The sequence below is a fragment of the Chamaea fasciata genome, unplaced genomic scaffold (assembly GCF_029207755.1).
Source record: "Chamaea fasciata isolate MVZ Bird 193981 ecotype frontalis unplaced genomic scaffold, bChaFas1.0.hap1 SCAF_10, whole genome shotgun sequence".
NCBI lineage: Eukaryota > Metazoa > Chordata > Aves > Passeriformes > Sylviidae > Chamaea > Chamaea fasciata.
The window spans coordinates 23,101,920-23,118,487 of NW_027094095.1; the positions used below are offsets into that span (position 1 = coordinate 23,101,920).

A 16,568-nucleotide genomic window follows, 5' to 3' on the forward strand; every position below is an offset into this window, starting at 1 on the left:
CAAAAACAGCAGACTAGAAAATGAGAAAACATGTGTTGCAAGGAAACTGTAATATGAACAAAATCAGCCTCAAGAGAAAGAGAAAAACAAATGTCAGATTGCATTATAAACAGAAAAGAAGCAAAACATCCACAAGCAGTAGAATCAGCTTCTAACAGAACTGAAAACCGACAAAACATTGAAGCTAAATTTAAAAAGTTTCCAATTGCAAAGTATTACAGCTGAGACTTTGACAGGAAAAGAAAGAAAATCAAGAGATTAGATATACTCAACCTAAGTTCATACATGCACAAACAGAGAACTTTGCATCACTTCCTGTGGTGTCACCAAACAACAGGGGAGAGAGAGGGGAATAAGTTATAATTACTGCTGGAATTAGGACTGAGTTTTATACACAATAGCCTGGAACTTCACCCACATGTTGCATTAACAGTGGGGTTTGTGTGTAATGCTTTTTATTATTCTGAAGAGTGGAAAGGGAAAAAACAGTTTGGCTGTGGGCAAGCATTTTGATTGCTTGTTAGCATTCTCCAGGCAAAGTCAAAGATACCTCCCAGCAATTGCATTACTCACCACTCTTCAGATCAGAAACTTACACCCAAGACTTTAGAGAATTCCTTTTTATCTCAGTCTCTCTTAAGAGACCTCCAATTTCCACACCTGTAACCTCTTTGAAGCTCTATGGCTGTTGCTGCAACTGGAGCAGGGAACCTCATTTGTTTTTTGATGTCTGTAAGATCTTGTTAGCTACCAACTGAAATGACCGCCTTTGGCTGGGAATTCCCACTCTCCTTTTGTAATGTTCTTGATGGCAGGATTTAGAGGGAAGTAATGATTTAGTACTTTGCTAGCAGACATGAAGTATTTACCTATTCTGCTCTCATCTTGCAGCAGGAAGTTTACTGTAGACCAGCACCTTCGTAACTATTCTGAGGATAGAGGACATAAAGGCACAGAATGTCCCTCAATCTGAAATCCAGAAGCAACCTCTCCTCATTAAAGAATGGAAGAACCATTATTTAAGATGTGTGCAATGTGAAAAGAGCTTCTTAGAGGGTTCTTTTTTCCTTCTAAAAAAAAAAGAAAACAGAAAAGTCTAATGTGGGAGCCAAGGGAGTCTCTTCTAATTTCTTGGATGGCCCTGAATTCATCAGGTGAGGATATCTTAAGGCAATGTGAATGCCTTCACATACGTAACCTGTCAGCATCACTGTTTATCTTCTCAAAGAAAGGTGCAAGAAAGATGCCAGAAGCTGGGGAGGAGACTTAACCCCAGTCTCATCATATGGTTCATCCGATGTTTTGTATCAGATGGGACCATACGATGAAAACACCATTTTAGGTTATCTTTGCATCTCACAAGCTACCATCCAAAATCAATATTTTTTAATTTACATACATATAAGCTAGGAACAGGAAAGATATTCAAGCCTAGAAGGCATCCTGTCTCCTCCCAGAAGGAAGTCTTGTTACCTATGCTCAAATTGACATGTGGAGTGGAAAAGAGTAATTTACAGTTCTCAGCAACCAAACCCAGAAGTTTAGAGATGAACAGAAGTTCATAAACTTATTAAGGATGTTTTCAAAGCAGGACATTGATACTATGACACTTATTGAACTGTCAAACTTCTGGTCTGGAACACAGGCTTTGCAATCCACCTTTTCCTCTGGTTTCAACTAAATCACTCTTGCTCTACTTAAACAGTACTCCAAAAGTAATTTTCCCAGCTTATTCCTCTGCCCACATCACCCTTCTTCACTGGTTCTGTTTTCTATCACATGAAGCACAAGCTGTTTGCTGTCCTTTTAATAGCCTATCCCATCCATTTGTCATGCACTTAGCAAATCCACCTCACTTCAATACAGGATGACAGCCCTAGTATCTATTTGCATCTTCTAAAGGGTGGGGCTTAACCCTCTGCTGTAGTCTTCTTTTTTTTGTTTTGGTTTTTTGTTTTGTTTTGGTTTTGGTTGTTTTTGTTTTTTGGGGGCTTTTTTGTTAGTAAAAGCAATCAGCTACCCTTACACTTCAGAACACTGACAACTGTCATGCTATCACTAAGCTGGGGCACTGGACTGACACAGTTGATCCTATCTTGGTAGGCTCTCTCATTTGTCTGAGATCAGGGTCATCTCCTGGGTTTATGTCCCAATCCTGAGTATGCCACTGTTTTTCCCATCTAAAGGCATCCAGAAGCATGTACTGTGCCTACTAAGGCTCAGGGGAGCACCCCAGAACCCAGACCCTGAATTTGCCGGTTCATGGAGGGTAAGCCTGGCAACGTGAATTCTCTCCTGGCTCTACGCAGTGCAGTCAGATCCCTTCTCCACAGGCAGAACTCCAGAAACAAATGACACTCTCCTCGTCATTCCTATTCCTGGAAGGCAGGTTTCCAGGACTACCTGGACAGCAGCACTACCAGACCTGCTGTGCAGCTGATCTTGGACTCTGCCTCACATGAACAGAAAGGAGAACACAGCAGTTGGGCTCCAACCTCAGCAGCAGCAGCACAGCAGGAATTTCTGCCAAAGCCCAGAGCTCAAGTCCAGGCTTAACACTTAATGTAAGCAGAGCCTTAGGCAGTCAGGTGCTGCAGTCATACACACAATAATAATAAAAAGTAGTCCTAATGGAGCTCAACCGGCTCAACTTATTGAAGGGAAAGAAGGCCTCTGCCCACAGCCAGCAATCAGCTCAACTTGCAGATCTCACAGCAGCACAACAAAAAGCAGGAATGACCGGATTCAGGGGCGAGGAACCAGTGATCAGTGTAGGAATAAAATGCAAAGTGGTTTAAGAGGGAGAATAAGTACAACCTGGAATAAAATAACAAAGTATGTAATAGACAATTCATACATTCTAGTAGATGGAAGAAAGTCTTGCTATATTTTAGAAACACTTTCGCTAAGTCATCCCTAAATTCCGGGGCTAACAGCCCCAACTAGTGGGTGCAAACTCCCATACGGACTAGAGGATCATAATGGTTTCTTGCAGTCTCAAACAAGACAGTAAATAAAAAACAAAACATACAAGCATGTGTCCTCAGGAATCATTCTGCCATCCTGCAGTTAGTATCAGCACGATCTTAAATTAAAAAAACTCTTTCCAAGGTCAAAACAAGTCATTACACAATGAACACCCAGCTTCAAAGCTGCTACAAAAGAAAACCCGAATTCTGATGTACTCTGCAAAGCAGAGGCTGTGTGAGACAGCTCAGGGGAACTGCTACAGTGCACCAGCCTACACAGGAGTGGCAACCACCTGCCTGAAACCCCATCAGCCTTGTTCAAATGTTGTGGCTCTTCTCCTCTAAACACTTTTCATGCCATGGTAAATAAAACACTATTATAAACTGTAGATTCCTAAACTATCTTCCACACAGTATCATTTTCTCCTCTAGCACCTTTGCAATTTTCCAATGGTGTTTGGTTTTGCAGCAACTGCTGTTGTAAGAAAAATGTTATGAAAACTTCAAGGTTTCCAATGCTTTTTCCAGCACTATTAGTCTACATCCAGAATTTTCACCATCTTCCCAAAGAAGCTGACTGAAATGATACTACAGAAGAATATCTAAATTTGCTTCAATAAAATCCACACACACATTTGCTTTTCCATCTTCAGCACAGAACCAAGGGAAAATGAGATAACCTGTTTGGGTTTCCCAGTTAAAACAGCATGACAATTATGCAAAATTAAATTCCAGGCATCCTAAAGTCCACTGATCTTCAGCATGGCTTTCACCAAATTAAACAGTGACAGAAAACCAGTGCTGAGAAGAGTGACAGCCTCTGGGATAGCCTGTGCTGTTCACAGCACCACATTCCTATTATGAGTGTTACACAACTGTACCAAGCTGCAAGAACAGACGCAGGGGAAAACCCTCTCCAGCACACTGAGTCCATGGGCTGATGTTTGGCATCTCCCTCCTCCCACATTCTCCAAAAACTGGAATTAGGTACTTAGGCTCCAACACACAGTTAGATCAGTTGTGTCTGATCTGAACAATTCCATTTTCTCTTTCAGGGGAAGAATATCACCTACAATGATACCTTTTTTGGACATTTTCCTGGGAGAACATTCCTTCCTTGCCGTCTGCAGCCTTTTCTACTTTATTTCTAGCCTGTGGGATTTCTACTTGTGTATTTTCCCCATGTTTGGATCTTAACAACTCTTCCCTCATAGAATGTCTGGACTTTTCATGGCAATTGTGAGCATTACAGCTGTCGCAGTGTCATGGTTAAAGCACACTAAGTTATTTACATAGGGCAGCTGTATATATTTTAAATAGGGAAAATGAAAGAGGATTTACCAAAATGAACACTACTATTTACTCCCCAAAAATGAAAACTAGTAGTGGCTGACAAAAGCAGGAAAATACTTTTTACCAGGATGCTTTTAAATAAATTACTTCAGCTACACGCATGTGCAAAGAGCTTACTGTGTCTGCAAGTAGAATAGGCTGAATTTGTGTAATTCATCAGAAACCACAGAGGGCCTAAATGAAAACACACACTGTAATACAGGAAAAGCACTGACCATTAACTTCTACATGGGAACAAGAGGTATTGGTTAACATAATGAGCACAGGCCTGGAGTTCCCAGGAGCATGAAAAGGATAAGGACATGCAGTGGGAGATGCAACAATTAAAACTGACAGGCATCTCAGGTCTGTCAATGACTGTTCTTGCAAAACACCTAAGGTTTTGCCAGCCTGGATAATGGAAGGCATCCTCTTCAGCTGACAATGGGCAGAATAGCAAATGCCCTAATAATCATTCTTGATCCAACCTTCACAGCTAATTGCCTTATTCAAACTTCTGGTGTTCTAGCCATTATCCATAGTAAACCTAGGCAGCAAAATAATTTAATTAGCTAGAGTCTTCTAAAGCCGAGTAACACTAAAAAAAAGCAAACCAACAAACAAACAAACAAAAAAACCCAACAATTGCAGAATTGTCTCTTACCCTGCCAGAAAAAATAATCATCAGCTGAAAGTCCTGAACACATTCTTCAAGCACAGAGTCAGGCAGTGGTGTATTGTTCCCCACAGCCACACAGTCTGAGCACCTGCCCATGTAGCTGCTTTCTACAAAGACAATCAGCTATGCTTTGGGAATGGGACTTGGGCATGCAAGCTGTAATAAATGTTGGCTAGCGCCTTCAGTAGTGGCAGCTTTCAGTAAGAGGCAGAGAGAGAAAAAAGATGCTACATACCCTATGAGCTGCCATCTGATACATCTGCTTTCCCTAACAACACTGTGAAAGGCAGAATCAGAAAAACCACCAAGACAGCATTTTTATTTGCATTTTAAACACTTAAGTAAACAATGTTTGCTGTCAGCTGCACTAGAAGAAAATGATGAAATTCTTTTTACTACTTCAAAACAGATTAACAGAATATTTAGTTCAGTCTTACTATTATATACAGAAAGACCTTGTCTCTTACAAATGCATTTAATTCAGGTTTTTTATTTCCACTGACAGTACAAAAAAATGCATAACTGTATATTATGGGGACCTAAGTTTTTCTTTCCATGCTCACCAAACTCAGCTCAGTCGTACCAAAAGGATTCAGATTCCATCTTCCAGCCGTGCCAGCAAGCTTACTTACATCATGTGTTTGGAAAGGAAATTTTTCAGCAGAGGAAGCGGAGCGCCTCGCCATGCTGGCCAAGACTCTACGGATCAGTGACCCTCAGCAGCACACAGACCACCACCGTGACATCACACTTTCCACAACACGGATCCCAAAGATGCACATACCAAGAGAATCTGGAGTTTCAATCTTTGTTTATTTGTTCAAAGAAAGTTGGCTTTTCTTCTTCTTTTTAGTAGCATTTTAGGGTTTGTTTTGCTTTGCTTTTAAAAAGCTGTATTACTTTGTAATCTTACTTTTTGAAACTGAGAAAACCAGGTGGACCACCTGAGAAGAAACATTTCTCTCACAAGTACTCACCAGCAATAGCAGCAGAAGACAATCTGATTAATTCACACCGTATTATTCAGGGCTTCCATTAACACAGCTAAGGGCTCATCGAGGGAGGAAAATACAAAATTGTTCCATTGCTGTTACTCTGTTGGAATGCCACATTTTAATCACTGTCTGGAGTATAGTTGAGTGACACAAGGGAGAGAAATGCTTAATAGAAGACGAAAATAATACAGACTCAGTGAAGACAAATGTTTGATCCAGGCACGCCCAATTCACCCAAAACATAGACTCATGAGTCAACCAGGTTTTTCAACCTGCTGCCTGGAGAGCCCCAGCCTGGGAGGTGGTGCCAGACAGCAGCTGTGTGGGTCTGGTAAAATTTGGCACAGGAAACAAAACGGTCAAATATTAGAGATGTCTAAATTGCAGAGGAACTCATTTGTAAACTATAGTGTCATCCATTGCCATTTGTTTTTTTTTTTTCATCAACAGTAATCTACAATCCGCAAAAAGGGCTTTAGCAGCCTGATGAATGGTACAAGCAGAAGGTCACAGAAACACAGTTCTCAAAGGGGTTTCCTGAGTCAAGAGTTTTACCTCCTGTCATTCCAGCTATTGATTTACTTAGTTTATTTAAAAGCAAACAAAAATACGATGAGAAAACAGATTCTCATTCTCAGAGGAAAACAGGGGATTCTTATCTTGTTTACTCCTGGAAAACTATCTCACAATCCTATTCTGCTCTGATTAAAACATTTCTGTAATTTTCAGCCTATGTTTTCTCACAGCAAATTTAAACCCATTTATACTCCACTCTGAATATCTTATCTCCTTTGCTAGTGTTTGTCCCACATTTGATACATTTGAGTTCCATACCTGATCAGTATTCCTGGCAAACAACCCCTTCTCATTGCCTTAAGCAACAGAATTAATTTCTCATCTCTGCCATAAAAAACACTTCACCTGATACATTCTAGTTTTGCGTTACCCTTTCCTTCCTCCATCAGAGTGGCTGCTTATTTTCACACTATTTCAACTAGTACATTCTGAGACAACTGCAGTTTACTCTTGGGCTTCTAGCTCCTACTACAAATTTCTTGTAACTATTCCCCAAAATCACAAGTTCTGTGTTACCAGCCAAACTCTATGTGCTATAACACGGCAGGTCATGGCACACATTTTGCATACTGGTCCTGTGAATCAGCCAAAGGAGAGCTACTGAACTGCAAAAAAAGGCAGCAGAAGTCAAATAAATGAAGACCTACATCTGGACTGCCAAAACCCACACTGGATGTACCAGAAGACTTCACGATATGACTTGAAAAAAGCATGTCCACTGATACCAGCTACAGAGGAAAGGCTTCCCTAAGTGAGCCAGAGGATTTCATTACATAAGTTAACAAGGAACATCAAAATAAGTTTGCTTTTAAAAGGGCTACTCCCCATAATAACGAAAAAAAAAAATACCACTGAAAAACAAGCTGCCCACAAAACAAAACTGCATAATCTGCTACCACAGCCTGTATCACATATCACCACTGAAACAGCCAAGACTTTTACTGATTTCCCAATTACTCAGATTCAATTCATCTGAATGCTCCAGCCAGTGCTGCTTACCAATGAAAACCAGAAATAAGGACTAATAATAGTTATTGAGGAGAAAGCAATCATATATGATTTTAAAGAAAAGCCGTACCTCTTACATAGAAGCCCTTCCACACTGCTCCAAGAAAGTAATAAGTTTAGGATGCTAAATAAAAATAAATAAAAGCAAGGTCATGGAAGTTATTAAATTACACCTTAACACCTGCTGTGCCCACCTGCAAGACCAGGTTTTACTTACTGTTTTACTAAAAATGCCAAACACTGATCATATTTAAAACCCCCTTAATCTTGAAGCAGTACATATGAGGAAATTTGAGTACAAATCCAGAGAAAGATTTGTACTCATTATCATCATTATCATCAATGGATGAGGTATTTAGTTGTTCATGCCCAGGGCTAGATTAAGCATTCTTTACATTCAAATTATTTCTTATTTCGTTCCTAATGAAGGTTTAGTTTTTAGAGGACCTGATTCTTAAGAAAGCAAATTACTTCTTCCCCCACACAGATTCTCCAGACAGCTAAAAAAGCGTGCAAAAGCAACGTGTCTCCCATGCCTGTAATGGGTGAAACAGCAACCAGTAACACCCTAACTGATTGATGAAAAATATTTAAAGAGAGTAGAATCAGTAAGTGACAGAAAAAAAAATCTGGATGTGGAAAATGAGATTTCATAACGGAAAGTTTGATTTATTTTTTGGTACAAAAAGAATTTTTTATACCTCTGCTAATTTTTTTTCAAACACTTCCTGATAGGCCAAGAATATTCTTTAGTGCAAACAAGAGATTAAGACAAAAGCAGATTGACTCCATCAAAGCAGGAGGCTAAACCACCACTACTTGACACAGTTTTTCAAACATTGATAGTCATGAAGTAAAACAGACAAAAGGTAGTGCCTCTTTTTGTGTCCTCTAAGTCTTGCTGGACTCACCTCACTTTCATGCTGCAGGGAAAGCAATAACTCAAAAGGTACTCAAGTTTTTATTAAGTAAAACACCTCAGAATTACTCTAGTATAAGTGCACGTGAACAATTGAAAGAAAACTGAAGTCAGAAGGCATAATAAACAAACAAACAAACAAATAAATGAACCCAGTGTTCCTGCAATGATATTATTCATCTACAGAAGCAGATTGCCATTTTCCAAAATAGATTAAATTTCTCTATATACTATGCCCTTGCCAAAGCCCCATCTGAAGCACAGGAGCCTTCTTCACTCTTCAAGACCAGGAAGATCAATCCAAACCTAAAGGCATGAAGACTGGCTTATGGCTCTGCCGAGGCCAGAACGTGAGCTAACAGAGACCACTGAATCCTCCTATGATGGTAAAGTTCAACAACAGCATTGTTATACCATCAACTGTGTGTCGATACAGCCACTGCTCTACCACTTCTAATCCTACTATAAACAAGAAAATAATTAAATCTTTGGAGGTCTACTTTCATTTTCATATTTTGAAAAGCCATTCATTAGCAGTCCTTCAAAGGATGAGCAGAAAACTAAGAACTTAAAAGGCCAAAAGAATAAAACTGACTGACATTAAAATGCAATCAAAACCTTAAGACTGGATAGTAAAACGATACCCATGAAAGCTGTCACAAGACACACAGACTATAGCAGGATCCTGAAACAAACTGCATTCCAGGGAAATGCTGAGATGGTCCATAGCATGGCAATTAAGGGCTCTGATCAACAGTTGTCACAATGTGCTTTTACAAACTGTTTCCATATCCCTGTATAAAAAAAAAAAAAAACCCACTTAAGAAATAAATAGGTCCTATACCCACATTTTTGCTTTTTGACAACATAATTTTAAGTGCTGCACTTAGTGTAAAACATTGGTGTAATTTTTTTTATTTGGTCATATAAACACAGGCAAAAAGATCCCTTAGTTTCTACTTCATTTGCTGCAAAATTATTTTTCAGTTACTTGTATACAGACTGACACATTCCAGATCAAGGACCTTTTTAAAATCATAGTCTAGCATACACTGAATAAACCACAACACTGGAGATTCAGAAACTGAACTTTCACTTAAAACAGCTTCAACTTGTATTCAATGTCTTGTCCTGCTGGCTTTCTGAAGGTGGGGAAATAGAGTATGTAGTATTACACAGAATATGTAATATCATAAGGTTATCTTATGCATGAAACGGTAAGATATTTGAGATAGAAGTCCACTTTCCAATACTGGTACAAATCTCTTTAATGATCCCAGGTAAATCACCTCATTATGCCTCAGTTTTCAGTTGTAAAGTTGTGAGAACAAACTGATTAATGGTGTTTGCTATTCAGACAACAGAACTGAATGTTTAATAAACCCAAGCAAAACAAGACACTACACAAGTCAGTTAAAGAACGACTGGTAAAGAGGCCAGACTGACACCCAAGCCTAGGAATCCAAAAAGTGAAACTTATAGGACCAAGTTTTCTGGTCCTGTAAGGTCCTTACAGGACCTACTTTTCAAGCAGGTGCCTTTAGGAATCAAGTTTAGCATAATATTTTTACTGTATGAAGGATCCAAGAAAAGGATACATTCAGACTTGTAATGAACATAAAAACCCTAATGAAGCTGCTACCTTGTCAATCAAGTGTAGACTGAGACAGCCAAAAATAACAGGAAGACTTCCAATACAGCAAAGAACCTGCATCTAGTAGATCAACTTCTGAAGCAAAGTTGTTAAAAACATTATTGTGGGTGCACAGTGGGCAAACAGCAAACAAAACCTTTAATAGGTTTCCTTTGCTTTCATGAACTTCTGAACAACCTGCAAAAATAAGACCGGCAGAGTCAGATGCTTGTTACTGTGAATGAAAATCAGTCTTACCTGCAGCCAAAAACACCAGCAGCATAAAAAGAGAAAACAATGGAAACTATGTTTCCTTAGCCCTTACAGGTTTTGCATGTAGGTGCTCTCATGCTACTACTGAATGCAATTCTGAAAGTCTAATCTTGACATCTAATCTTTAAAGTATCAAGCTTCATTACCCAAGGCGTAACACAACAAAAAGACCCAAAACTGGAGGCACAGCAAGCAGCAGAGAGACTCCTTCAGTCAAAGCTAGACAAGGCAGCAAGTCATGAAATGTTATGCTTTAGAGTGCTTTATGCACATCTTAGAATTTGTGATCAGCAGTTCTGCTACCCTTAGACATATTTCTTACTGTGCATTTATAATCTTGGCTTTACTCCCTGTCACTTGCACTGCACACAAGCAAGTTGTCTATGCTGGGCCATGTTACCTTGCTTTCACTGAGCATACTTGCTCTTCTGTCTGTGGGCAATTAACTCAATTTGTGACAACTAAGTTTCAGCAACCAGTTTAAACTTCTCATCAGACTTTTGGCATGGGCTGCAAAAAGCCTGCCAGCAAACCATGGCCACAAGAAGCAGTTGTTTTCACCAGGGAAACTCATTCTTCAACGAGATCACTCTCCTGCTGCACTGCAAACACAGCCAACATACAGCAGCTTTTCAGCTACCTCTACTGTGGAGTTCTCACCTATATCACACAGGAGAGGGCATACCCTGTAAGAGGTGCACCAGTGGTATGCACTTACTAGAGGAATGACTCCAAAATACACAGTGCAGCAATCTGCTCAAGAACTTAGTATAGGCTTCTTTCAAATAAGAGACCACTTTGTCCTCTGTGCCTAGACAAGCAGGCATGGAATAAAAAGGGCAGAAGCAGCTGCTGCCATTCATATGCAGCATCTGACTTATAAAAACTTGTGTGGTTTTCAGGACTACCTTACATCTTCTCTAAGCCTTTTTTCTGGAAATTAAACAGAAGATCAACACTGCCGCCTGTGAAGACACTATTTTCTAACTCACAGACACTGCTTGTTGTCTCCCAGGGCCCCCAAGCAGATCTGCCTGGATTACCAAAAAGAGGGACACCCAGACATATGGACTCATCACTGACCGGGCAATAAAACTGCAAGGTCAGGATCCCAATTTGCAGATACTTCCTTATTGCATGCATGTATTCATTAAATACTGCCAAAGTGAGTTATGACAAAACGTGATTCTCCACATGACAGAAACATTCAGTTCAGTTAAACTGATTTTGTTCATTTTGATTTTCTTTGTTATGTATTCTCTTCACCCTCTAAATAATCTACTCTGCATCAATTCCTTTGCTGGATCTGTCTCCCTGTGCCCCCTACAAAACCCTATTTGCCTTGAAGTTTCACCTTCTCTCAACTGAAGTCTTTCTCTTGGGAGATTATAGCCTGTAACACTGCACTTCATTAGCTTCAAAAACAGCTTCAAAAACAAACCTCAGGACTTAAGCTCTCATTGATGTTCAGTTGCAACATTTATTTAAACAGGCAATTAGGCTAAGATGGCCAAAACAGACAGGGAACAAATCCTGTGATTAAGTCTACGACAACAACAAAACCAAAATTCCGTCCCAGACCACTGTGAAAGCTCCGAGGAGCATTTCTGCCTTACATGGGAGTGTTTTAATTATCCACCTGGAAATTAAAATTCTATAAACTTGGTTTTATTCAAACAGCAGTCCTTTATCACATCTGGGCACTTGTTTATTGAAAAGCTTACTGTAAGACCAAGTGAGCAAAAGCAGAGAAGAAGCAGAAAACTGAAGCCCAGCACAAGTCACTGACCCAACAGTGCAGGCACGTGAACAAAATCTTTCTTGAGCATCACTGCATTGCCTATGACAGCAAAGAACATTTGTGCAGAGCTACTTCCCCAAGCACTAGGTGGACGACAACTACCACACACTGTATCAAAAAATTGTAGAAACAAATACAACCTTTAAATTACCTTGAGAGAAAGCTAACACTGACCAAGGAGCAGCCAGAGCCCAGCCTGAACAGGCTCCAGCCTTCCCAGTTCTCAATTCCAGTCATTCAGAGCCTCTGTGTGAGTTCCCCCGTGAGGTGACACAAAATTCAGCTCTTCTGAAGATCAGGAAATTCAGCTATACACAGTATCATTACATAGGACACTCCTCACAACACAACAACAACAACAAAATTATAAACAAACAACTTCCAGTCAAGTTCAAGAAAAGACAGTAATACCTTAATTTTCTGGTGAATATGCCTCAGTGAATCTGCTGTACCCATGTCCATGTTGTCACTGATGCACACAAAATCGAGCTTCATTTTTGTGTCCAGGTTTAGCATCTTTTGGATTTCCTTCCTTGTAATCACAATGACCTCTAGGACAAGGGAGAGTGAGATGAGATGAAGCAGAAAAAAATCTAAATAATATTTATCACAAATAGGATACACCCACTTTTTCATTTAGAAAGGCTGATGAAACTGTCAAAAGGCTTGAGTAACACAACTAAGTTCTCCACCCAGCCAAACTCTTTTGGCAACAGCAACTTTTCAAGAAAAGAAACTGCCAATGAACATGAAAACAATCTCCCCTGCTTTGCTGGGTGGAGGTTGTTACTGAAAGGGACACACGCATGTGTGGCATGAGTTAGCAAGGCAGAACAGACACTTCTATCACTAATCAGCAATCTCAAACCATATGTTCTCAAATAGACCAATGAGACCCTATGTCCATGTTACCAACACTTTAGGGCTTTGTCTTTTGCTGCCCCAGTCCTGTGCAATCCTCTGTGGACAACACCACCAACCACACTATTACAATACAATGGTTAAACTATTTCTCAGCATCAGCTTGGCAAGAAAGTGGAGTAATACATGAGCAACAAACTCATTCCATCTACAAAAGAAAAAGGATAAATGCATACTTGAAGGAAATCAACACTGGCATGAAAGCATATTTTCCAAAATTAAGAATGTGAGAACAGAAGCTCTGCAAAGAAAAGACTGAGGAAACAAAATGATAAGAAACCTTTTCCCCAGCCTCAAGAACAGGAAGGAAAAGCAACAATCAAATTTTCCAGTTAAAATATCCCCTCAAAATACCCCCCAACACTATAACATTGTATTCCACATGGAATTTTAACAGAGAAGTGTGGGAAATAATAAATAATAATGATAATAATAGTATAGGCAAGATGAAAACACATCAAGAATAAATCTGCATCAATCAAAGCTTAACTCATCTTGAACTTATTAAAATAAAAGAGGAAGAAACTGTAAACATGGGAATTGTGTGGCATCTTGGTGCCAGAGACGTGGCTGCTCTTCCACTCCCATACTGGATGCCAACGTGGATTTAAAAGAGGCTGAAGAACCTAGGGAAAGGGACTGAAAGCACACCTTGAGTTAGGCAAAGAATCAACTGATGAAGATGGAATTGGTGTCAGGTTCAAGTTGTAAGCTCATGCAGTTGAGCATAAACCTGGTGAGTTGTGCAAAGGCCTCCTAAACATTAGGAGAGATGAAGCACTTGCAACTAGGGCAAAAGAGACACAGTGAGTCAGCCCATGGAACACCTACTTACTTACAGAAACAAGTATGAGGAACTAAAGTCTTAGGTACTACTTAATAAAAATCATCCAGGGAGTGAATTTATGCCACTGGATCATTTAATGCAGGAATGTACAGCCTGGTCACAGGCATGAGACAAGGAAGGAGGAAGGTGGCAGTTTGCTTACTGAAGCTGAATGCATTTACTGAATACAACCCTACATGTCCACATTTTCACTGGAGACAGGTGAGTTGAAGAGCTACTTGTGAGAAAGGAGAAAGATCTGACTGCAGCAGTATCACAGAGTCACAGCATAGCCCAAGCTGGAAGGGACCACAGGGGGTCATCTGATCCAACCTCCCTGCTCAAGCAGGGTCATCTCAAATCACATTGCACAGGGTTGTGTCCAGATGGTTCTGGGATATCCCCAATGAGGGGGGTCCCACACCCTCTCTGGACAGCCTGTCCCAATGCTCGGTCACCTGCACATTAAAGAAGTGTTTTATCATTTTCAGGTGAAACTTCCTGGGAAATCAGTTTCTACCTGTTTCCTCTTGTACCATTGCTTGGCACCACTGATCAGAGCCCAAGTCCATCCTCCTGACACTTCCCTTCAGAGACTGACAGACACCGATGAGCTCCCTCTCAGTTGTCTCTTCTCGAGGTTGAACAGGCCCAGCTCCCTCAGCACTTCCTCATAAGGGAGATGCTCCAATCACTTCATCATCATTGTTGCCCTCCACTGGCCTCAGTCCTGGAGCTCCACATTTTCTGTCCTGAGGAGCCCAGAACTAGACACAGCACTCCAGATGCAGCCTCACTAGGGCTGAGTAGAGGGGCAGCTACCAGTGGTCAAGAGCATCAAATGGAAATGGTTATTTCTGAATAAAGAGCCACACAAAGAACAATACTGATTACACAGAGGATTTTAGCTATCTAAATTTCCATTGCAAGATAAAAATATTGGGGAAAAAAAAAAAGGACAAGAGAACAGGCAAAGAAGGCAGACATTCAGAATGCAGATTTCAACAAACAAAAAAACAAATCCAAAGAACAAAAGTTCTTTAGGATTTTCTAATGAAACAGAACAAAAGCAAAGTCTGCTCTTAGTTTTGTTCCCTCACACTGAAACTGTAAGAGGTTAACACAGATAATCATAAGCTAATCATTACATCTCCACAGAAGAAAGAAGCAGTCAGGAAAAAAGCCACAAACTCAGAACAAAGTACAGAATAATCACAGAGACAAAACAGAGAAGCAGAAACGCAAAAGACAAACACAAACATAAAAAAACCCAGACACTTGAAAGATGTCAGGAAGGACCTTTATAAGAAGCTGGGAGGATGCCACAGAAAGATCTGGTCCAGCACTCAAAAAGGTGAACAAAAGCCTAAATTCAGAAGGTACTGAAGAAGCTCACCAGGTACTAAACACCAGCTCAGTCCCACTGTGAAGCAAAGTAACATGAGTCTGCCATTCCCCCTGCCCTGCACCTGGCTCTGTGCTGCCACACGGGCTGAACGCCTCAGGCAGAGCCAGTAACCCTGAACTTGGGGCCAGGCTGAAACAACAAACCACCAGCCATCCCCAGGGAGCTGACACTTCTCACTCTGCTGCCATTAATGACTCTGAGAAAGAAACATGAGAGACTCATGGTTAGCAACCCAGGAAAAGACATCAAAGTTGGGAAAAGCGTCGAATCAGAGAATGGCTAATCTTGGAAAAGACCTTTAAGATCATCAAGTCCAACCTACCAGCACCACCACCACGTTCACCACTAAACCTCGTCCTCAAGTGTCACATACTCATGGTTTTTGAACACTTTCAGGGATGGTGACTCCACCACCACTTCTCTGGGCAATCTATTCCAACGCTTTAAAACCCCTTCAGTAAAAAGAAATTTTCATAACATCCAATCTAAACCTCCCTTGGTGCAACTTAAAACCATTTCCTCTCGTCCTGTCACTCGCTATCTGGGAAAAAAGACCGACACACACCTCTCTACAACCTCCTTTCAGACATCCGCGGCCCCTGGTGAGAAGAGGAGTAAAGAGTGCAGCCACAGAGAGCGCAGCCAAGAGGGCAGGAAGGGACGTGACACGGGCCAACAGCACAGCTCCAGCGCAGAGCAGAGCCGTGCTACAGCACCTGCCCCGTCCGACAGGGCACCTGCGCCACGGCATTAGAACGGCGGAGAACGGACGGGAGAGGCGGCGGTGACCGGGGACAGCCCGCAGTGACCAGGGGCAGTCCGCAGTCACCAGGATCAGCACGCCCAGACTCCGCCGTGCCTCACCTTCGAAGCCGGCGCGCTCCAGGAGGTTCAGCGGGTACCAGAGGAGCGGCCGGTTTCCCACCGGGAGCAGCGGCTTCGGGATGCTGGAGGTCAGGTCCGTCATGCGGGAGCCGCCTCCGGCCGCCATCACCACGGCCTGGAACTCCATCGTGTGGCGGAGTGACACAGAGACAGGGCAGGGCCTCACCGGGACAGGGGAGGCAAGGCCGGTTCACTCCTCCGGTCCCCGCGACCACTCCCGGCACTGACAGCGCAGCAATGGCGGCGCGGCCGCGCCGCGCCTGCGCGCGGACAGCCGAGAGCGTCGATCGCGGCCGAGCGCCGATGGAATCGATCCGCTTCCCCGGCGGCCTGCGGGCGGCCT

General features: G+C 41.6%; 1 protein-coding gene across 1 annotated transcript in view; it reads right to left on the minus strand.

Moving 5' to 3' along the window:
• The window catches only part of EIF2B3 (eukaryotic translation initiation factor 2B subunit gamma), a 98,767-nt gene extending 82,296 nt beyond the window's left edge, over window positions 1-16,471 (minus strand). Inside the window, exons 1-2 of the mRNA XM_066192712.1 lie at window positions 16,205-16,471; window positions 12,597-12,736 (exon numbers count right to left, since the gene is read on the minus strand). Of these exons, the coding sequence (XP_066048809.1) occupies window positions 12,597-12,736; window positions 16,205-16,352 (288 nt within the window). The 5' untranslated portion in view covers window positions 16,353-16,471. The remainder of the gene's footprint in view (window positions 1-12,596; window positions 12,737-16,204) is intronic.
• Between the last annotated feature and the right edge of the window lie 97 nt (window positions 16,472-16,568).